This window comes from Piliocolobus tephrosceles, chromosome 16, assembly GCF_002776525.5.
Source record: "Piliocolobus tephrosceles isolate RC106 chromosome 16, ASM277652v3, whole genome shotgun sequence".
Classification (NCBI taxonomy): Eukaryota; Metazoa; Chordata; class Mammalia; order Primates; family Cercopithecidae; genus Piliocolobus; species Piliocolobus tephrosceles.
This window is the reverse complement of record NC_045449.1, coordinates 9,913,537-9,936,056: the sequence shown is the minus strand read 5'-3', so window position 1 is coordinate 9,936,056 and position 22,520 is coordinate 9,913,537. Positions and strand designations below refer to the sequence as shown.

General features: G+C 48.6%; 1 protein-coding gene across 9 annotated transcripts in view; it reads left to right on the top strand.

Annotated features, from left to right (window-relative positions):
• The window catches only part of GAS7 (growth arrest specific 7), a 292,165-nt gene that overhangs the window by 214,119 nt on the left and 55,526 nt on the right, over positions 1–22,520 (top strand). For 6 of the 9 annotated variants that reach the window (XM_023190869.3, XM_023190874.3, XM_023190876.2 and 3 more), the window contains exons 3-4: positions 6,609–6,689; positions 18,771–18,856. In XM_023190869.3, the coding sequence (XP_023046637.1) occupies positions 6,609–6,689; positions 18,771–18,856 (167 nt within the window). The remainder of the gene's footprint in view (positions 1–6,608; positions 6,690–18,770; positions 18,857–22,520) is intronic. The other 3 variants (XM_023190872.2, XM_023190871.2, XM_023190878.2) reach the window with 1 other exon arrangement.

Sequence of the window (22,520 nt, the reverse complement as noted above, 5' to 3'; positions counted from 1 at the left end):
CAGAGAGCCAGCACAAGCCAACAAAAGTGGATGAGCCCCAGCAGGAGGCCACTGGGGGCCAGAGGTTTGCAGATGGACCCGTGGCCAATCACCATAACCAGTGGCTTAGGTCCAGGGGCTCCTTGTGGCTGTCCCACTGGAGCCCAATATTCCTAATGCAGGCAGGATGCAGCCTTGACAAGGGGAAATGAAGCCCGGAAGTGACTATTTAAAATTAATAACTTCTGCCTAGCTCGCTCTTTTTAAATTTTATTATTACTGTTTTAAAGAAAGAGCCTCTGTGCTCTGAAACTCAGATTTACATAATCTTCAACCTTTCAACTAGACTCTAACTTTACAAGTTATCCATTCACTCACTCATTCATTCATTTATTCATTTATAGAGATGGGGTCTTGCTGTGTTGTCCAGGCTGGACTTGAACTCCTGGATCCTCTTACATCAGCCTCCCAAGTAGCTGGGACTACAGGCGTGTGCCACTGCGCCTAGCTGTCTGTATAGGTTTTATTCTATGTGGGGTAGACAGTGTCATTTGCTGATGAGAAGATGAACATATTTGTCTCTTAGCATTGATGCTAAAAGAGTACCTCCCTTAGACTGGTTTCTTCCATGGCCAGTTCATTTGTATGTTTGGCTCTCTGGGTCTCAGCAGAAGAGGTCTGAATGGAGTTCTAGTTACCACTAGGAAAAAATGTGTTTTGTGTGAATTGGGTGGGGTGGGAAGAGGCTCCCCAGGGTACATCTCACTTCTTCCACTCTGACCACGCTGTTCCTCCTAGAGCCTTGGGGGCCTGTGTGGCCATGGCTCTGTTAGTAGAGTCGGGGCAGTCATCCGGGGTGACCTAAGACCGCAGGGATGGACGTCCAGAGAATGCAGAAGGGCCTCAATCCAGCGTCTCTTGAGGCCTGGAGCTGTCGCTTCAGTCTTACCGTGACTTGGTCAAGGAGGCTGGTATGTTGTAAGCAGATTAGGGAGTCCTGTATTGGCAAAGACCTGGACACGACTTTCTCCCTGTGGGTGGCATGGTCATCTGGGGTGACTTGTCCTGCTGCTGGTGATGTCACCCAGCCAGAGCCCCAGTGGCTCTCTCCAGATGTCTGCGTGGCCTGGCCTGGCCTGGCCTGGCTCAGCTCCATCCCTGCCGCAGGCTCACAGTGTCTTTGGGTTTTGGATTGGTCAGATCTCACCAAGACAAGGAAATGGACTGGACTGAATCCTTCAGGCAGCTGCATCGTCCCTGATGGGGCCTATTTGGAGGTTAGAGTGGAGGGATATACTTACGGAGACTCCAGCTTATGGAGGGTCTGGGAGTGACCAGGCCAGTGAGGGCAGGGAAAGGGGCCTCCGATTGGGTCCCCACGTGGACAGCAGCATTCAGACTGCAGGCCAGCATCCACCTAGGGTTTCAGAGCCTCCTTCTGCAACCCCCAGAGCTACTGGCTGCCATCCTGGCTGCCACTGCTGCTGGTAGTTCCCTTCACGGGAGGGCTCAAGGATGTGGGGTGGGGAGAGGAACAGGGACCAGCAGCTTCTCTGCTAAATAGTCCAGATCTTATTCTGGGTCCACAGTGGTTGGTGGTGGCTCGCAGGTAGTAGGCAAACAGCGATGGATGAATGGGTGCAAGGATGGAAAGAGTAGTCAGTGCATGAATTGTGAACCTCTGCTCCAACCAGAAGATAAAAGGCAGTGTCTGTGCATCAGCTGGTGGGACTTCCTTTTAAAATAAGGTCAATGGTGTCAGCCACTGAAGGGGTGGTGGCAGCAGCACAAAGGGAAAGTTTTCTGGGACCTTTTTCCTGCTGTTTGTTCCTGGAGAGCTGAAGAGCACATCAGGTCGGAATCTCTCTTGTGCTGTCACGACCTTTTTCCTGCTGTTTGTTCCTGGAGAGCTGAAGAGCACATCAGGTCGGAATCTCTCTTGTGCTGTCACGATGTCTGTCTTTCTGTTGGCCCATCTGTCCTTGCATCCTTCAGACCAGGCGCCATATTTGAGAGGGCGATCCAGCCATGGCTTCGGCCCTCAAGGAGATAAGGTGTCAAGGTTAGGATCTGAGCTGTCTGAGGGATGGACAAAGTACTGACTTCCTAGAGAAAAAGCTGGATGGAATGTGTGTGTTGGGGGACTTGGGCCAGGTTCTCAGAAAGACTTGAGGCAGATTTATTTGCAGGAGTTTCAGGAGGGTGTGTGCTCCTGGGAGCAACCCCTGGGGAAGAAAGGAAGCAGCATTGCAATGCGGCCACCAAGGAGGCCTCGGCAGCTCCGTGGGGAGCTCTGTGCTAGGAGGGGCCTTCAGAATTGTTTGATCTGAAACAAGGGAATTGGTGGGCCTTTGATCCCCTCTCACCCCAGTCATAAGATGTGCACCCTGCAACCCTACCCTAGGCATAGCCTTGGGCGTGGCAGCTCTCTTTGGCTAAGGGCAGTGCCCTGAGAGGGACTCTGCTATGAGCCTCTGCAGCTGGAGAGATTTGGGTGGTGCACTACAGCACCCACTCTAGAGAATCTGGGGAAGAACTCTTTGCAGAGAAGAAGAGCAATCTTGGTAGGCTGCATGGTGGAGGAGACATTTTAGTTGAGACTTGATGAGTGAACAAGGTTGTGATATCCAGGGATGGGGAGGAGGAGGCAGTGAGTGTAAGTGAACAATATGGGAAAGGCGTATTCAGAGATCGGCGAGGCAAGTTAACTGGAACTGAAGTGAAGCCAGTGGGATGTCAGTCGGGGTTGGGACCCTGGAGCACTTTGCCAGGAGAGCAGTGGACTTCAGAATTGATTCTGTGTACCATGTTGGAAAGGAGCCAGCCAGGGATTTTCGCTGTTGAGGGACCTCCGGTGAAAGCTGGGCTCTAGGACCTCCGGTGAAAACTGGTCCACTAGCTGTGAGTGGATGGATTTCAAGAGGCAGGGAGACTCACTCCGGAGTGACATGGAGAGGAGGAGAGGAAAGTGATGGAGGGGCATCTCCAGACCCTGGGAACCAATTAGATTTGAGGGATGGGACATAGGGTGGAGCTGGTGATGGTGAGTGAGCCCTGTCCCTGGGTGTCCAGGGGCCGCCAGGGGACCCAGGGAACCCAGGAGGAAAAGGTGGAGAGGGGAACCCGGTCTTGGCTCTGTGGATGTGAAGGCAACAGTGCAGCCTCTAGGCAGGCCTGATGCAATGGCAGGAGAGAAGAGAAGCCTCCCTAGGAAGAAGCCTGAGGCTGGATGGTGCCTCTGCCTCCTGAGGATGTCCGCCTCTCCTGGGGATGCCCACTTCGCTGCTTTTGCTCATCTAAGCTCCACCGGGCTTATCTCTGTTTTATTTAATGGTAGGATAGCACATACCATGTGCCCGATGTTATCCTAAGTGCTTTGCATAGGTGAACCCAATTAATGCTCTTTCCCACCCTGCTTAGATACCATTTTCATCCCCATTTTATAGTTGAAGAAAACAAAATACAGAGTTCAGGTGATTCCAGCGGTCACCCAGCTTATGAATGGCTGATGACGTGGGCCCTAAGCAGGGCAGTGGTCTTTGAAGTAAGTTCTCGAAGGCTTCCTGCTCTTGCCAGCCAGTACGTCCCTGGGGGAAGCTCCTAAGCCCTCTGGTAGCCTCTCTCCTTGTCACTCCTCATAAAAGACCCTACTACTCTCTTGTTTGATTTTGGAAAGATTTTTTTTTTTTTTGAGACGGAGTCTTGCTCTGTCGCCGGAGCTGGAGTGCAGTGGCCAGATCTCAGCTCACTGCAAGCTCCGCCTCCCGGGTTTACGCCATTCTCCTGCCTCAGCCTCCGGAGTAGCTGGGACTACAGGCGCCCGCCACCTCGCCCGGCTAGTTTTTTGTATTTTTTTAGTAGAGACGGGGTTTCACCGTGTTAGCCAGGATGGTCTCGATCTCCTGACCTCGTGATCCGCCCGTCTCGGCCTCCCAAAGTGCTGGGATTACAGGCTTGAGCCACCGCGCCCGGCCGATTTTGGAAAGATTTTTAAATTTACTTTTATTTTTACTTTATTTATTTATTTTTGGGATGGAGTCTGTCTCTGTCGCCCAGGCTGGAGTGCAGTCGTGCAGTCTCAGCTCCCTGCAACCTCTATCTCCTGGGACCAAGCAATTCTCGTGCCCCAGCCTCCTGAGTAGCTGGGATTACACCCTCTCTGCTTTCCAGATCACCCTCAGTTCTGTTTTCTCTCCCTTGAGACATGAAGGGACCATATGACGCCCTGTTATGCCTGCCCCTGGAGCCCAGGTTCACCCTTCCTGAAACCCAAACCATGAGCCTTAAGACCAACCCATCACAGCTAGAGGGCGGGAATATTGGGGCCCAAGAGAGACCAAGTAGCTGAACCTCTTTGTTTTGGATGAAGCATCAGAGGACCAGAGGGATGGTGTGACCTGCCTAGGGCTGCACGGTAATGTAGGAGCAAAGTTGAGTCAACAACCCAGTTTTGTTTTTATTGTTGGAAACAATTGAATGTTCAGTAATAAGATTTTTAACCAATGTCATAGCCTCATGTCAGACTAACTTTAAAAATGACTTAGCGCTAGAGGTATGTATGTGGGCCTTTGGTATTAATACAGTATCTCCCTTGGGTGGATACCTTATTGAAATCATTTTACATAGGAGGAAACTGAGGCATGGAGAGTAAGTAGCTGAGCCAAGGATGGTGGTGGTGAGAGGCAGAACTGGATTCAAACCCAGGCAGTCTGGCTCTAGAATCACTGCACTAAACAGAGCCTAACCACTTTGCTATACCGCTCCCTTTAATGATTTTGGAAAGATTTTTAAATTTATTTTTATTTTTACTTTATTTATTTATTATTGGGATGGAGTCTGTCTCTATCGCCCAGGCTGAAGTGCAGTGGTGCAGTCTCAGCTCCCTGCAACCTCTACCTCCTGGGACCAAGCAATTCTCGTGCCCCAGCCTCCTGAGTAGCTGGGATTACAGGCACGTGCATCACACCCAGCTAATTTTTGTATTTTTAGTAGAGATGAGGTCTCACCGTGTTGGCCAGGCTGGTCTCGAACTCCTGACCTCAAGTGATCCACCCGCCTTGGCCTTCCAAAGTGCTGAGATTGCAGGCATGAGCTGCTGCAGCCAGTCTGTTTTTATTTTTTGAGACAGGATCATGCTCTGTCACCCAGGCTGGAGTGTAGTGGTACAATCATGGCTTATTGCAGCCTCGACTTCCCGGGCTCCAGTAATCCTCCCAGCTCAGCCTCCCGAGTAGCTGGGACCACAGGCACGTGCTACCACACCTGGCTAATTTGTGTATTTTTGGTAGAGATGGGGTTTCACCATGTTGCCCAGGCTGGTCGCAAACTCCTGAGCTTAAGCAATTCACCCACCTCAACCTCCCAAAGTATTGAGATTATGGGCGTGAGCCACTGCGCCTGGACAGATTTTGGAAAGATACTCACAAAAATTGATACGTGAAAAGAATCTAGAGTTTGGTTTTGTCTTATTTTAAAGAGGAACATATGCTTAGAAAACCAGTCAACATATGGATACCAAAATGTTGATGGTGATGACCTCTGAATGGTGGGATGATGGGTGATATTTATTTTTGTGTGTTTTCTTGCATTATCAAATGTATATAGTGAGAAAGTATTATTTTTATCACTACATAACTTCATAAGAAGTCTCTGTGCACAGCAGTGAAATGGGTAAAGTGGTGTTTGGGGGACGATACTATAGTTACAGAATTAGTTCTCTCTCTCTCTCTCTCTCTCTCCCCCCCCCCCCCCCCCCCCCCAGGCTGGAGTGCAGTGGCACAATCTCAACTCATCCTCTGCCTCCCAAGTTTAAGGGTTCTCCTGCCTCAGCCTCCCAAGTAGCTGGGACCACAGGCACGCACCACCACGCCTGGCTAATTTTTGTATTTTTAATAGAGACGGGGTTTCACCATATTGGCCAGGCTGGTCTCAAACTCCTGACCTCAAGTGATCTGCCCACCTAAGGCCTCCCAAAGTGCTGGGATTACAGCTGTGAGCCTCTGTGCCCGGCCAGTTTTATTTCTGATCAGAGCCTGTAGCAGGGCATTGGAAGAGGGAGAGGTGACCAGGCAAATTCAGCAGTTACAGCTCAAATGAGACTTAGAACTGCGAAATCAGGAAGAAACTTGGAAGTCACCCCAGGTGGCAGAGGGCCCCTGTCTCTTTACAGACTCTTAGGCCAGTGTTCTTTCGTCTGTGCTTTGGAGTTTCAGGTAACAGTGGACATTCAGGGAGAAATACCTAGTTGGCAACTTCAGGGTTCCAGGAGAAGAGTCTAGAGCCTCGAGACAGAGTGGGGGTGAAGGAAGAGGCAGGTTGGGGCAGAGGATGTTTCAGAGGATCTTGACCTCTCAACAGGAAGTCCAGCTCCTTCTGGCCCCAGCCTCATCGAGAAGGAACCCCAGCAAAGAGAAGCTCTGGTCATGGGAAGGTGGTGGGCGGCAAGGAGCAGGAAGGGAGATGGATGGATATGGGAGCAGAAGGCAGGGTCCTGTCTGGCCAGGGTTGGGGAGGAGGGCGATTGACTGTCTCTATTTTCTCCAGCTCTGACCATCTCCTTCTGTTCTGTGAAACTCAGGTTCTGCCCTGTGACATTCTCAAAGTGATTTTCTTTGTTCTTCTTTCACCAGAGACCACCTGGGAACGTCCCAGCAGTTCTCCTGGGATTCCAGCCAGCCCTGGCTCTCACAGGAGCTCTCTGCTTCCAACAGGTAATGTCCGCTCTCTGCTTTGGGGCGAGTGGGAGGGCCCTGACACCACCTTCAGTGGAGAGGCTGAGATTATGGGTCCTGGGTCTTAAACCTGGCTGATGTAGCAAACCCAGGGAGGGGTCGGGCCTGGTGGGGGGTCCATAAGGCCTGCTGCCAAGCAGGTTGGAGTCTCCCTGGCAGTGCCAGCAGCAGCTCTGGTGGCCTACTGCACACTCCTCATCAGGCGCTTAGCAGGAGGAGATGGCTGGGGATGGTGAGGTATCAGAGTTCTTTCCTATCTGTCAGGGGCGGGAAGACCTGAAGTGTGGACAGAACTGCTCTATGTGGCTCTTGTGGACATCACGGAGTAGAAGCTAAAAGGAGGCAGATGTTTACAAGGCAGCTTTCAAATAAAACACCTGAAACAGTGTGAGGGAGACCTTGTGAGGGTGTGAGTTCCCCGTCTGCAGAGGTAATCAAGCAGAGGCAGTCGAGATGGACATTCTTTTTTGTTTGTTTTTATTTTGAGACAGAGTCTCATTCTGTCACTCAGGTTGGAGTGCAGTGGTGCAGTCTCGGTTCACTGCAACCTCTCCCTCCCGCGTTCAAGAGATTCTTGTTTCTCAGCCTCCCTAGTAGCTGGGATTACAGGTGCGCACCGTCACGCCCGGCTAATTTGTATATTTTTAGTAGAGACAGGGTTTTGCCGTGTTGACCAGGCTGGTCTTGAGCTCCTGGCCTCAAGTGATCCACCCGTTTTGGGCTCTCAAAGTGCTGGGATTAAAGGTGTGAGCCACCGCACCCAGCCGAAATGGACATTCCTATAATAGGTGCAAGGTTTGTCCAGGGGGCTCTTGGGAGACACCTAGGTCTGAGGTTCTGGAAGGCAGGTTATGGGACCCATCAGCAGGGAGAACAACATCTGTTTTCATGTGGCTTTTAAAAATGTCACCTCCTCCAAGAAGCCTTCCCTGACCACTCAATTTAGAGCCCTCCCCCAGTCACTTTAGATCACAGCCGCCTGCTGTTTTAACATCCCCAGCATCCTGTTCCTAGTTGTTCTTCACTCTCCCATGCTAGACTGTAAGCTCCCTGAGGGTGGGGACTTGTCTGTTTCTTTTGCGGTATCTTCAGTCCCCAGAGCCTGGCTTCCATGTTGAGCTAATCTACCTGTGTCTCCACCATCCTGTGGTGTGTGAAGCACACTTGTTGGTTTTCGACTTCAGGAGTCAATCTGGCAGCAGAGCATGAAAATCAAGGTTGTGGTGGGGGCTGGGAATTTAATCTTTAATGCCTTGAGCGTGACAGTCTCAGCTTCTGTGGAAGGGAGGTGAGAGCCTGCGGAAAGTTCTCAGAAGTAAAAGTAATCCCTGGTCTGGATAGTTTACCTGAAGCAGCACAGGGAACCACAGGAAGGACCAGAGGTAATCACAGGACTCCGGAATACTGGATCGGAAGAGGGAGGCAGGACGCAATGAGAGTGGCCAGATCCTCACCTTTCAGAGCAGGGAGTCTTTGGATATTGTCTGCCATTGAGACCTGAAGACGTGAAAGAGCACATTCAAAGCGTATTGCTTAGGCATATGACAGCTGCCGGCAGAAGAGCTCAAAACTGGAAATGATGGGAAAATATTACCTCTAGAAAATCAGCCGAGGTGTGGGAGAGGTGATGTGAACATGGGCGTTTTCTATCAAAAATTATTTTGGGCTTTCAAAAGCATTTTCTTTATATTTGTATTATTACTTAAATTTTTAAAAAAATTAAGAAAGGAACCCCCTTGTGGGGGAGGGACATGGGGCAGCTATGACAGATTTCCTAGGGAGACAGTGAGTGCTGCCGTCTCAGACCAAGTCCCCAGAAATGAGCCTGTTCATGCTGTAGCTACCGTGTGACAGCAGGCAGTTCTGAGCCCACTGGCTTCTCTTTCACTGTTGTTCTTGTGTGTGTGTTTTTTTAACAATCAAAATGCCAGTGAATGACGCAAGGTGCGTCCTCTTTCCTGGCTGGCTCCAAGCCAGCCAGACACCAAAAAGGAAACCCAGCTGTCTTTTCCAGCCAGAGTGGTCCGTGAAGGAGGATGGGACAGGGAGGCCGGCAGAGGGAGGCTTGGACGTGTAGAGATGGCGGGTGTGACTCACAGCCTGCCCCGTTGGTGGGTTGGTCGAGATTTGCCCTCTGAGTGATGGGGTCACTTCTCCAAAGCCCGCTCTCCTGGCACCCCTCCGCTGGCAGCATCTTGTCCTCTCTGCTGTTGATGGGGGCTGTCCTGCAGAAGGGGGAGCTCACAGGAGCTGCCTCCGGTCCCTGGCTTAGAGGCCTGGGTTTAACAGGCTCCCTTTTTTACCCTACAAGCGTATCAAGAGCCTCTCTCCATCCAGCGCTGCACTCTGTGCTGCGCCCCTAAAGGGGGCTGAGAAAGGTGGGGAGATGGATGGAGAAGGTCAGATATAGAGACGAGAATTGCCAGCATGGCCAAGGCTAGACTGAGTGTGTTGACAACTCCTTTCCCCCTCTGCCCCACCCCCAGGGTGCTGACGTAGTATTTCCTGAGGTGGAATCCTTGGGATTCCAGATCTATCCGTGCCCCATGAAGGAGGATGAAGACGGACAGGCACATTAGCATTCTGAAGACTGCAGGAAGGCCTGAAATGAAGAAACCTATTTAACTCAAGTGCTTTTAGTGCTTTGTTTGTTTGCAACATACCACATATGTCTTAAGCTTTCCTCCCTCTATTGGGTGATTTTGCCTACCAGGGGACGTTCGGCAACGTCTGGAGATATTTTTGACTGTCAGCGCTGCGGGGAGGTGCTACAGGCATTTAGTGGGTAGAGGCCAGGGATGCTGCTGAACATCCCACATTGCACAGCAAAGTCTTCACAACAACGAATCACACAGCCCTAAATGTTTACTAGTGTCGAGGTGGGGAAGCTCTGTTGTAGAGTGACCCAGAGCATCAGTTCAGCACTGCTCAGGGGTTCCTGGACCACAGCCCATTGAAGCAAGCAGCAGTAGCTCCCTACGTCAGCATGAAGAGTCCTGTGTCATTGATTCTAAGACATACATTTTCCCCTGACATATTAATATCTTGGAAGTCAGATGCATCTTACAATCAATAGTATATACTAGTTTATTAGAGACATGGTCTTGCTGTGTTACTCAGGCTGGAATACAGTATCATGATCATAGCTCACTGCAGCCTCCTCCTCCAGGGCTCAAGCAGTCCTCCTGTTTCAGCCTCCCAAGTAGCTGGAACTACAGGCATGTGCCACCACACCCAGCTAATTTTCTTATTTTAGTATTTTTTTTTTTTTTTTTTTTATAGAGACACTGTTTTACCATATTGCTCAGACTGGTTTTGAACTCCTGGGCTCAAATGATCCTCCCAAAATTACCCAGATTACGGACATGAGCCACTGCTGGTCTCAATCACTGGCATCCTAGATTTGTGAAATTACAATTTGTTAAACTGGGGCCTTGAGCATGTTTCTCCTTGCCAGGCCTCATTTGCCCCATTCATAAACTTGAGGGCCTGGAGGGAGATCAAATGAGGCCCCGCCTATCCATGTATGCTTTTGGATTCTTTTGTTTGTTTGAGGTAGGGTCTTGCTCTGTTGCCCAGGCTGGAGTGCAGTGGTGTGATCTTGGCTCACTGCAGCCTTGACCTCTTCAGCTCAAGTGATCCTCCCACCTCAGTCTCCCGATTAGCTGGGGCTATAGGCACGTGCCACCTTGCCCAGCTAATTTTTAAAGGATTTTTCCTAGAGACAAGGTCTCACTATATTGCCCAGGCTGGTTTCAAACGCCCAGACTCAAGTGATACTCCAGCCTCAGCCTCCGAAAGTGCTGGGGTTACAGGCATGAGCCACCATACCCAGCTGGCTTTACTTTTGTGTTGTAGTTTTGTGAACTTCTAGAGAGAATTTGAAGGGCCACCCACAGGCAGAGCTGGTTCATTCTTATTCGTGCAGGTTTGTTGGATGCTGCTAAGCACAGGCAGCCAGGTTGCCAGCTGGGAAGAGAGTTCTGGAAACATGCCCAGAGTCCTCCCCCAAAGCCCTTCCCCTCGACCTCCATACAAACTAGACTCCAGTCTTTGAATGTTGGGTGCTACTTAGGATCAGCCCTCGGCTGGGGACTTTGCCTGCATTCCATCCTTTAATATCACCAGAGTTATGGTAGCTGTGTTTATTCAGTAGCTTTACTAGAGGTGTTTAATGCCAGGCTTTCTGGGTGAGACCCACCTGAGTAAGAAGTAAAGTTTAAACCAAAACAGAACACCTAAGACGCCATTCAGTAACTGCTGCAAATATTAAAAATCCTCTTTGGGCTGGGCTTAACGTGCAGTGTGCAAATACGGGTTTGTAGAGAGGAATAGTAACAGGCAAAGGGAAAGAAAATGAGTGAAAAGGGAGATGCTGGCAGTGTTGACGTATGAGTCACCGGGTAGAATGAAGACGGTACAGGGCAGTGTTGAACCCTCTATGACAGTATAAGCATTCTTTCTCTACGCCTTCCAATATGGTAGCCACTAGCCACGTGTGGCTATTGAGTACTTGAAATGTGGTTGGTATGCGCAAGGAGCTGAATTTTTCATGTACTGTAATAACTTTTTAAAATTTGGGGAACAGTTTTTAATTTACAGAAAAGCTATAAAGACAGTAAGTTCCCTTCTTTACTCAGTTCCCCCGGTTGACATCTTACATAACCACAGTACATCTGTCAAAACCGTGAAATTGACATGGTGCATTACAAGTAACCGAATGTTAGACTTTATTAAGATGTCATGAGTTCTCTCATTCATGTCCTTTTTCTGTTCTCGGATCCAGTCCTGGAAATCATATTGCATTTAGATTTTATTTAAATTTGATTTGTTTAAATTCAAATAGGCACCTGTGGCTTTTGTGTCAACAGTGCAAATGTGGAAAGTGAATTCCTTTCTGAGCCTCTGGGCCTGGGATGTGCATTGAACTTACATGTTTTTCTTAAGGATAAAAGAAATCTATTATTTATTGAGGTTGTGCTGGCGGGCGGTTGCGGGAGTGTTTCAGGAAACATGGGTTCAGGATCTGGCTTTGCTCAGCCTTGGGGCGTCAGCCCACTGAGAGATCATCCTTAGGCCTCCAGTAGCCTCAGGGAACCCAGATTAAAGGGGACAGAGCAAGTGCCTTTGCAGAGGCTGAAGGGCAAGGAGGATGTTCCTTTGACCCTGAGGAGCTGGCCAGGGGTATGGTTAGGGAGGCAGCTGTGCTTCCTCTGAGCAGGGGCTCTCTGGGGAGGGGGCTCCGGAACCCAGAGCCTCACCCTCGCCCACACCTTATTCTCCAGATCAGGAAGCCTGGAACAGCTCTCCTCTCCCCTGCAGGAGCAAAGGAAGGACCCTCACTTCTTGCGGAATTAGCCAGTCTCAGGTTCAAAGCAGCTTCCCCAGCTCTCTGACTTAGACCTCACCACTGACTCCAGGAAAGGCCGCAACACCCTCTATTGGAAGAAGCGCGTGTTCCCCTGGAACCAGTGTCCTTGCTAGCTGAGGTTCCTGGGACATTACAAAGGTCTGTTTAACCTCTGATGTCCTGGAAAGCAGCCATGTAACTGTTCACAATCATGTGGGAAAATCTTTTATCAGTTCTGTCTTTGGGAACGCAGTTGACATTTTAGACAACCAGGAGAGACAGTGAAGACCAGGTGGCCAGAGAGAAATTTCTAGGACAGAAAGGTATTTATATAAAACTGCTCCCCTGAATGAACAGGGGTAGACAGTGGATCCTCCTGAGAAGGTGAGCGTGGCGACCAAGGAAACTGCGAGGCCTTCCAGGGTGTGGTGGGAGGAGGGAGACTGTAATTGTGCCCTGTGTCATCAGACCGGATGAGCCCGGAACTGCCCCACTTCAAACCTTGCATTCTACGGCCATGGCTATGTGTCCCAAAGTGGATTTCACGGTAGCCCTGCTGTATTTCCCTAAACGGGTTCTGCGTCTGTGTGCGTGGAGGGATGTTGCATGCTGTTGCCTTGTTTGAGATTTCAAGCGCATGTCAGCATATTCTGAAAGGCCTACTGTAAATAAACTCAATCGGAATAATGGGGTGTTTGTCCTCAATTCTTTGGACTATAACACTGACCCATTACTATCACCGCATAACACTTACAATACACATCCTGGCAGAATTCCTGTCCCATTTAACACACCTGAGGAAATATTAGGCTGTACCATGTTTAATATGTGATAGATGGGGAAGGAGGATGGGTGGAAGGAAGGAAAAGGGGGTGAGAAAGAAGGAGGAAAGGAGGACTGGTGGAAGGAGGGGAGGAAGGAAAAAAGGAAGGAGGAGGGGAAGGGAGGGAGGGAAAAAGAGGGGAAGAGAAAAAGAGGGAAGCGAGGATTTCAAGAACCAGGGCTTCAGCACTCCCAGGTTCCTTAACTTTGTTTTTTGTTTGTTTGTTTGTTTTGGAGACAGAGTTTCACACTTGTTGCCCAGGCTGGAGTGCAATGCCACCATCATGGCTCACTGCAACCTCCGCCTCCCGGATTCAAGCAATTCTCCTGCCTCAGCCTCCCAAGTAGCTGGGATTACAGGCATGCGCCACCACCCCTGGCTAATTTTTGTATTTTAGTAGAGATGGGGTTTCACCGTATTGGTCAGGCTGGTCTCAAACTCCTGACCTCAAGTGATCCGCCCTCCTCAGCCTCCCAAAGTGCTGGGATTACAGGCGTGAGCCACCGCACCCGGCCACCAGCTTCCTTACCCTGATGAATAAAATTACTATATTTATTCCAGAGACAGGAGAAATTAGAGTGTTCATGGCTGATTTTCTTACGTTCTTTCGGGTTCCTGGGGGAACAGGAACCTGGAGCATAGGGCTCTGAGGATGGGACTTTCTCCATCAGGGATCGATACTGAGATACGGAAGCCGAGCTGCGGGCGGGGGTGAGCCCTGGGTGGCGGAGCTGCTGGCACTTCTTTGTTGCTTGGTCGGTCTTGATAACGTTTCATATTCTCCTTTCTTCTCTGTTTCTGTTTACTTCTCCCTACCCAGACCTCCCTCTCTTCTTTTCTACCGAAATATCTGTCCCCTCCTCTCATTAGACACCTCCTAAGCCCTCTCAAGTTGCTTAACTGCCCATAAGGCACATGAAGTGTGTGGGTGCCTGTGTGTACTATTTGTATTTAAAGCTGCTAAGGTTACTAACTAGATAGAGCTTTTAGTTCCCTTTTTAAAAATGCTGAAAACAGCTGAATGTGACATTTGCCTTTTTTTTTTTTTTTCTTCCTTGTATCTCCACACTGAATTATGTTCCCTTTATGAGCGATCCTTGACCAGTTTCATTTTCCCTCCTCGGGAGGCTGGAGGCCCCAGAAGCACCCACTTCTAGCCTCATTTGTTCTGCGGCTGACCCTGGGTGAGCCAGGAGCCCCGAGGACAGGGAATGGCAATGAGGAATGCTGTGGGTGAAGGTTGCCGGGATCTTGTGGGTTGTAACTGTCTAGATCTCCACTGAGACGTGTTCTGAATGTGCCCGGGAAAGGGGTACCCAGCAAGACAGGGTGTCTGAGGAGAGCTGCTGCGTAGGGAGAAAGGGTCGAATGGAAAATTATGTTTTCTTTCCTAGTAATTGTTTTGACATGAGCAGTAATGAGCTATCAGCTGACAGACCAGAACGGAAGTGAGAACAAGGGATTGGATTAGGGGCGAAACGTCTCCCCTTTATACGGTTCCTGGTGGCTGCAAGTGTGGAGAAAGACTCTGGCAGAGGAGAGGCAGGACTGAGCATGCATTTGGAGGGTCTAGGGAGTGAGGGAGTCCCGGTCTCCTCAGGAGCTGGGACAACCTTGGTTCAGGGGGACTCAGCGTTATCAAAGATATTTATTACCTACTCAGGTAAAAACTTGTGCATTTCATTTTCGACAGCAGACTAAACATGGTTCCCTTGTGTATTGTTTGATTTTAAGATCAAGGTCATGTTGGCTTTGTAAAATAGACCTAGAAGACTGCCACACATTTCTATGCCTGGGTATTTCTTTCTTGAGTGTGTGAATGAATTTGCCCATCAAACCATCTGGGTCCAGTGCCTTTTGCGGGGAGGCCATTTTTCAAAGGTTTTACTTCTTTTTGACATCTCTCGAAACCCTTCTGATGATTTGAATCTCATGGGAGGTTTGGTGTTGAAGATATAGAATTATAAGTCATAGGTTCTTGCATTTTAAAAGTTTCTACTATAAGGACAGCATGGTGGCTCACACCTGTAATCCCAGCACCTTGGGAGGCTGAGGCTGGTGGATCACTTGAGGTCAGGAGTTCGAGACCAGCCTGATCAACACAATGAAACCCCGTCTCCACTAAAAATACAAACATTAGCTGGGCATGGTGGCGGGTGTCTGTAATCCCAGCTACTCGGGAGGCTGAGGCAGGAGAATCACTTGAACCTGGGAGGCGGAGGTCACAGTGAGCCGAGATCATGCCATTACACTCCAGCCTGGGCAATGAAGCAAGACTCTGTCTCAAAAAAAAAAGAAAACATTTCTACTATATTTGTTGTGTCATTGTTTTCTTTCTAATCCCAAATTCTGAGCATTTGTGTTCTCTTTCCCTCTCAAATTACCCTGGCTTATCTGCTGTTTTTATTGTTGTGATACACACACACAGAACCAGCCATGGTTTGCTAATGGTCTCCTGTTTCCTGACTCATTAATTTCTGTTGCCACTTTTCTATTCCTTTCTCCTGTTTTCTTTTGGCGTATTTTATTGGCCTTTAAACTTTTTTCCTAAAATCTTAAGTTGAATGTTTAGTCCATTTATTTTTGTTGCTTTGGGTTTGGTAATGAAAAAATTAAGGCTGTGGATTTTCCTCCGAGTATAATTCAGACTTTATCCCATTTGTTTTGATATGTTCTTCTTTATTATTTTCTAAATATTGTGTAATTACAGTTTTAAATTCCTTTTTGATCTGGCATTATTTAAGAGGGCAGTTTCTTACATTTCCAAGTGTTTAGGAGTTGGGGGGATGGGGATCTTGTATATTTATTCTTTCATGATTATTATCTACTTTTACTGCTTTCCTGGTCAAAGAATGTGGCCTGTGTTTTTTATGCTTTTTGCCATTTATTGACAGTTTATTTGTGGCTTAAATATGACCACGTTTTTAAATGTTCCAGGGCTTCCTGGCAGAATATGTTGCCTTTGTTTGTAGGATATGATGTTTACTACATCTATTTCAATCAGCCCTTTAAATTAAATTATTTGGGTCTTCTTTATTCTCCTTGCTTCTGTCTGTTAATCAGTCCTAAACTGAAAGCACTGCTCTGAGGTTTTCTTCTGTTGTCTTTAGATCTTTCGGCATCTGTGTTTTATCCGTTTCAGTTCTATGCTCTTTGATAAAATTTCTCGGCTCTCATGCCCTTATTGTGGGGTGTGTTTATCATCAGGCTCAGGTCCTTCCTGGCATAGCTTGATGTCAGTTGGAGTGGATTCTCCTTCGGCCCTTCAGCATTCTCCCTGTTGCTGTTGGAATCCTGGCCTCTCCTCTTAAGCTGCCTTCATAGCAGGTGGATGGTGTCTGCACTTGGCCAGCTGCTCCAGGGGCGTGGGTGTGGCCCAGGCTTGTAGCTGGCCCTGTAGGGTGGATTTGTTGTTTCTTGTTGCTTCCCCAGGCTTCCGCTGCACTAGGGGCCTGCTGTGGGTCAGCTTTCTATTTCTTGGGATGTGTGCAACCACCTTATTCTGGAGTGGAGGGCAAACACTGTAGCTTGGGGAGAAGCCTGGCTGCCCACAGGCACTCGGCTGCATGTGGCCCCCCTTGGCCCCTGGAGTTTTCACTGCAGGTGCTGGAGAATGGGGCACCGCCTGAGCAGGAGACGGGTTCTCCGTGGAATAGGCTTCATCATCCCATTGCCCAGCGCTTGCCTTCAGTCCTTGTCGCTCCAGATGAGTAGGTGTTGGTGGTAACTTTCAGCCATATTCTCCTGTGCTTCCTGCCACACTATAGAGTTTTCTCTAGAAGAATCGTGAGTTGGACATCAGTGTATAGATCTTCCTCCAGTCTGACTTTCATTGAATATACGTGTTGGCAATTACTTGAAGCCTGGGTCACGGGGATGGTGCGTTGTCCTGGTCTCTAGAGATCAGGCAGCCTTGTGGTTCCTGGGGACTCACTTCAGGAACGAAAACAATGACCTTCCCCTTCTGCATGCCTCTGCTCCCCCACTTTTTTGAGACAGGGTGTCACACTCTGAAGTGCGGGCTGGAGTGTAGTGGCACAATCACGGTTCACTATAGCTTCCACCCCCCAGGCTCGAGCTATTCTCCTACCTCAGCCTCCCGAGTTACTAGAACTATAGACACGAGCCACCACACCCAGCTAATTAAAAAGAAATAATTATCTTGTAGAGATGAGATCTCACTGTGTTGTCCAGGCTGATCTTAAACTCCTGGGCTCAAGCAATCCTCCCTCTGCCCTCCAATCCTCCACATCTCCGCCTGTGCTGGGATGACAGGCGTGAGCCACTGCCCCTGGCCATCCTTCCCTTTTAAATTTTTAAAAAAATTTTTTCTATTGTTAAAAATAGAGATGGGGTCTCACTATGTTGCCCAGGCTGGTTTGGAACTCCTGGACTCGAGCAATCCTCCCACCTCCACCTTACAAAGTACTGGGATTACAGGTGTGAGCTACCGCACCCTGCCTTTCATCCTTCTCTTTTTAAAACGAACTGCTTTGTGACTACTTATGACTTTGGCAATTATCCTTTGTTGGATTCTCACATCAACACTACAGTAGGTCAGGAGACTAGGTAGAATCATCCCCATTTTACAGGTACAGAAGCTGAGGGTCACTGAGGAGAAGCTGCTCATCTAAGCTTATGTAGTTATATTCCTACGAGAGTGATAGCACCTGGGAACTGAGATCACGTGGGTCCCAGGGTGAATTCGTGATGTCAGGAGCATGCGTGCGGCGGCATTGGGGCTTGAAACCGTCCATGCTGGGAGTGTCTTTGGCACAGAAATCGGCAGATACTACATATCAGGGCGTCCCCGTCCCTTGGAGAGCAAGTGTTGGGAGCATAAGTGAGTGTCCCCCAAGAGACATAAAGTTATAAGGGTAGAATTTTAGAGCCTCAGATAATGTTTTTGTTTTGTTTGTTTGTTTGTTTGTTTTGAGATGGAGTTTTGCTCTTGTTGCCCAGGCTGGAGTACAATGGCGCCATCTTAGCTCGCTGCAACCTCCGCCTCCTGGGCTCAAGCGATTCTCCTGCCTCAGCCTCTTGAGTAGCTGGGATTACAAGTGTGTGCCCCCACGCCTGGCTCATTTTTTTGTACTTTTAGTAGAGACAGGGTTTCCCAATGTTGGTCAGGTTGGTCTCAAACTCCTGACCTCAGGTGATCCGCCCGCTTCGGCCTCCCAAAGCTCTGGGATTACAGGTGTGAGCCACTGTGCCAGGTTGGTCTCGAACTCCTGACCTCAGATGATCTGCCTGCCGTGGCCTCACAAAGTTCTGGGATTACAGACATGAGCCCCTGTTCCAAGCCAGGTTATGTATTTTTAATTCTAGAAGAACGGTGACTCAAGAATGAAGTGCATATGACCACCTGATTGTTAATTGACAAGAGCGTAATTTCACGGTGGCCAATCAATCCAGTCCTCTTTCCAGTATACTCACATTCCGCTGCTCTGAGTTTGAGGGTGGAGAAGTTAAGAAAGATGAGGGAAATTGTCGGAAGGTGGTGGAGATACCCCCGCCCCGACTTTACGGAGGGAGATTGGACCTGTGATTGGCATTTGTAACTACAACGATGTGGTATTTGTAGCAATGGCAGCTGGACAATAGTGACCTCCCCTCCTATTAGGCACATTCCTTTTGCTCTTGGGTTAAAGAAGAAACTCAGGCCCCTAAGAATTCGGTAATTTGGGTGCTGAGGATTAGAGAGACACCTTCGGCCCATTTCCAGCTCTGCAGATACAGAGAAGATCAGATCCTAAGGGACAGTCTTCGCCACACAAGACCTCTCAGAGCCAGGGAAGGAGGTGGGAAAAGGGGCTGCAGTGGACGAAAGGCGGGGGTGCCCATCTGTGGCCCACACAGCATCTGAGCCGTGTCTCTGTCCCTGCAGTGAATGGATACCACGCGTCAGGGACCCCAGCGCACCCTCCAGAGACTGCCCACATGAGTGTCCGAAAATCCACCGGTGATTCCCAGGTAAGGGGTCCTGTTAAGGGAGGTATAGAGCTCGCTGCTTCTGCAGGCCCAGGAAGGCTTCATTACAGACAAGACCATCATGGGAGTCCAGGTGGCTGCAGCCCAGTTCTGCCCCCAGGTAGAAGGTGGTTGCTGTATCTGGGTGGTTTCCGTGTTCCCTAATGGGGAGAGGGTTGGATGATTGTAGTTTATTGGTTTTCTAGAATTCGAGGGTGGTTTGGAGGAGGGGCTGACGGGGATGGGGTTGAAACCATTAGGACAGAGAGTTCCATTCTCTGGTCTGGATTCCTGATACCTGAAGCCTGTGTTTCTCATCACTTTAAGAGTATGGATGTGCAAGACAATTTTCCTTTTCTCTACCCTACCCCTCCCATGGCCAGATTACCCAGAATGGAATTTAGTAAAATTTGATCATCTCGTTTGGTCAACTAGCATGGAGACAGCTAGGAGATGGAAGGCAATGGGAGTATGTTGTACAATTTCCAGCTGTTTTCACAGTCTCCGTCCTACTTGATGCTTATGCAGACATGTGAGTTAGGCGTCAGTAACAACTCAAGGTATGCATGAGGTCACCTGTGCAGGCTCACAGGATTACTCAGTGGTTAGACTGGACCTTGATGTCAATGCTTAACGGCTTTTCTAGTTGCATTAAGCTGTGCCTAAAAAACTGAGGACTAGCCTTATTTAGTCTCCCCATAAATTATTCAGGAAGATGTTCTTAATGAAACTTCCAAACTCCGGTAACCTTTTCCAGGAATTAAAATGCCCGAACCCTGGGGGCGATCATTAAAATGATGACAATAATGGTCATTGATGATGATCATGATGATAATATTGATGATGTTGATGATGACAGTAGCTGCTTGTGCAGTGGATTCTATGTACCAGTCACTGGAAGAAGGAAATCTATACTTAACATAAGGAAAAATGACTGGAAGAAAAATAAACTGGAATATTAATGATGGTTCTGTCTGCTTCTGAGACCATGAGACATTTGGCAACTTCTGGAGACCCATTGGCTGTTAGTCTAATCAGCTGAAATGTGACACTCAGCTTTAACACGGACAAGAGTGTTAATCTGGGGGAACATTATTAAGTCGTTCTCTTAGGAGGCTTCGATTCAGCTCAGTGAACTCTGGAAAATAATTTGGACCTCAATGTAGGTCAGGACTTCTTGTGTTTTGATGGACTTAGAGTGAGCTGGGCCTCTTGTTAGAATGCAGATTCTAATCCAGGAGGTCTAGGGTAGGGTGGGGCCTGAGGTTCTGGGTTTCCAGCCAGCCCCGAGGTGATGCTGATACTGTAGGTCTGAGCACCACTCCTGAGCAGGGGACTAGCAGTCAGTAGCGCACAGCTGGCCTGTCAGTCCCCTTCTCTCCTCTGCTCACATCAGCCATCATGAATCAACCCTGGTTTTGTATGTTTCCGGCTGAGACCCCAGCTTGCCTTTTCAACGCAGATTCTGTTAACTTGTTTGAAGTGAAACTTACTTGTCTCCTGATTTGAGACTGTTTTGGAAGACAGCAGCCTGAATTCGGATGTGGTTCAGCAACAATGACAGAAAATCGGAGGCTACCCTCGGCATCATCGGGAAGAATATGAGAAATAGCTCCCCACCCTCAAAATCATTCTTTCTTCCCTAACAAAACATAATCCCTTCTGAAATACTATGAAGTTGTTACTCATCCATTTTAAAGAATGGACAGTGGTATAACTGATATCTCAGAAGCTGATTCGACAGTGTGCATTATAAGCCATCGACACGGGGATTCCTCATCTAGTGTCTGTTCTTGGGTTATCTTGAGGGGTTCTGATTTATGTGCAAGGCTGTTCACTCCAGCATTATTTACAGCACCGTAACACTGGACCCAGCCTAACGGTCCTGCAACAGGGGATGGGTGAAAGGAATTACGGCGCTGGAGGTTAGCCAGTGATGTCACGCAGCCATTAGCAAGCATGCTTCTGAAGAAAATGCAGTCATTTGGGAAAGTACTCACAACATAATACAGAGTAAAAAAAAAGTAGGACACACATTGCATGTATAGTCAGTCTTATTTGGCAGAAGGAAATCTATACTTAGGAAGAAGGACTAGAAGAAAAATAAACTGGAAAATGTGTGGTGGCTCTGTCTGCATCTGAGATCATGGCTATCAATCAGGGGACATTTGACAATGTCTGGAGACATTTAGATTGTCACACCTGGGGAGCGGGTGCTACTGGCAACTAGTGGGCAGACACCAGGGATGATGCTAAGTATCTCACAATGCACGGGACACGACAACAAAGAATCGCTCAACTTGAAAATGTGAATCGTGCTGAAGTTGAGAAACTTTGGTCTGAGATCATGGGCCATTTTATCTTCTTTATACTTCTTGCTATTTTTCAAATTTCCTAAAATGAACACATTTTCCTTTTATAGAAGATAGATACAATTTTTTATTAAAAAAAAAAAAAAGCTACAAAGTAGGTACCAGTATGGGGAATTCAGGAAAGGCGAGCTCTGGAGACTCAGGCCCAGATAGCTAGTGGCTGCCTAAGGATAGGCGGATTGAGTCAGGCTCTTTTTGGACAGTAATCTTGGTGCTGAGGTGTCTTCCAGGTAACAAAAATAAATCATGCAGTACATGGAGAGGGCAAATGTGCGTTGTTCACCAGTCCCAGGATTGGGAGGTAGAATGTCATTCTTTTAGGCTGTGAAAGGGTAATGATTGGATATAAAAGCTACTACTTTTTAAAATAATAGTAATAAAAAAAATAGGAAACAGGGTCTCCCTGTGTTGCCCGTGCTGGAATGCACTGGCTGTTCACAGAGGCGATCGTAGCTCACTGTGGCCTCAGCTTGGAACTGCTGGGCTCAAACAATCCTCCCGCCTCAGCCTCCGGAGTAGCTGGGACTGCAGGCGCAGGCCACCATGCCCAGCTGGCTACTACTTTTTGTCCTGGTTTGTGAACCTGCAGGCTGGTTATCCAAAAAGGTGCCAAGAGTTAAGCATAGAAAAAGGTTAAGAAGGTTTGATGTTTACAGAGAGCACTTGGCAACAAAGGGTGCTCAGGTATAGATCCCACTCCAACCTGCAGACGAGTAGATTCACCATCCCTACTGTCAGTTACCACTCATGATAACTACACTTAAGCATCAATAAATGAATAAAGGAGCAAGGGAACACTTGGGATGCGGCGTGTGGGATGGGTAAAGTGGCATGTTCAGGGTTACCGTGATGAAAGCTAGACTGGAAAGCCCCAGATCTCAAAACCCCGTTGTGATCTCTTTCCGGCCCCTGCTTAGCTGCCCCTCCTTGAGCAAGCTGATCAGGAAGATTAGAATGTTTGCGGGGGTGGAGGCGGGGGGCGGTGGCTCAAGCCTGTAATCCCAGCACTTTGGGAGGCCGAGACGGGTGGATCACGAGGTCGGGAGATCAAGACCATCCTGGCTAACACGATGAAACCCCGTCTCTACTAAAAAAAAAAATACAAAAAACAAACAAAAAAAACTAGCTGGGTGAGGTGGCGGGCGCCTGTAGTCCCAGCTACTCGGGAGGCTGAGGCAGGAGAATGGCGTGAACCTGGGAGGTGGAGCTTGCAGTGAGCTGAGATCCGGCTACTGCACTCCAGCCTGGGTGACAGAGTGAGACTCACTCTCAAAAAAAAAAAAAAAAAAAAAAAA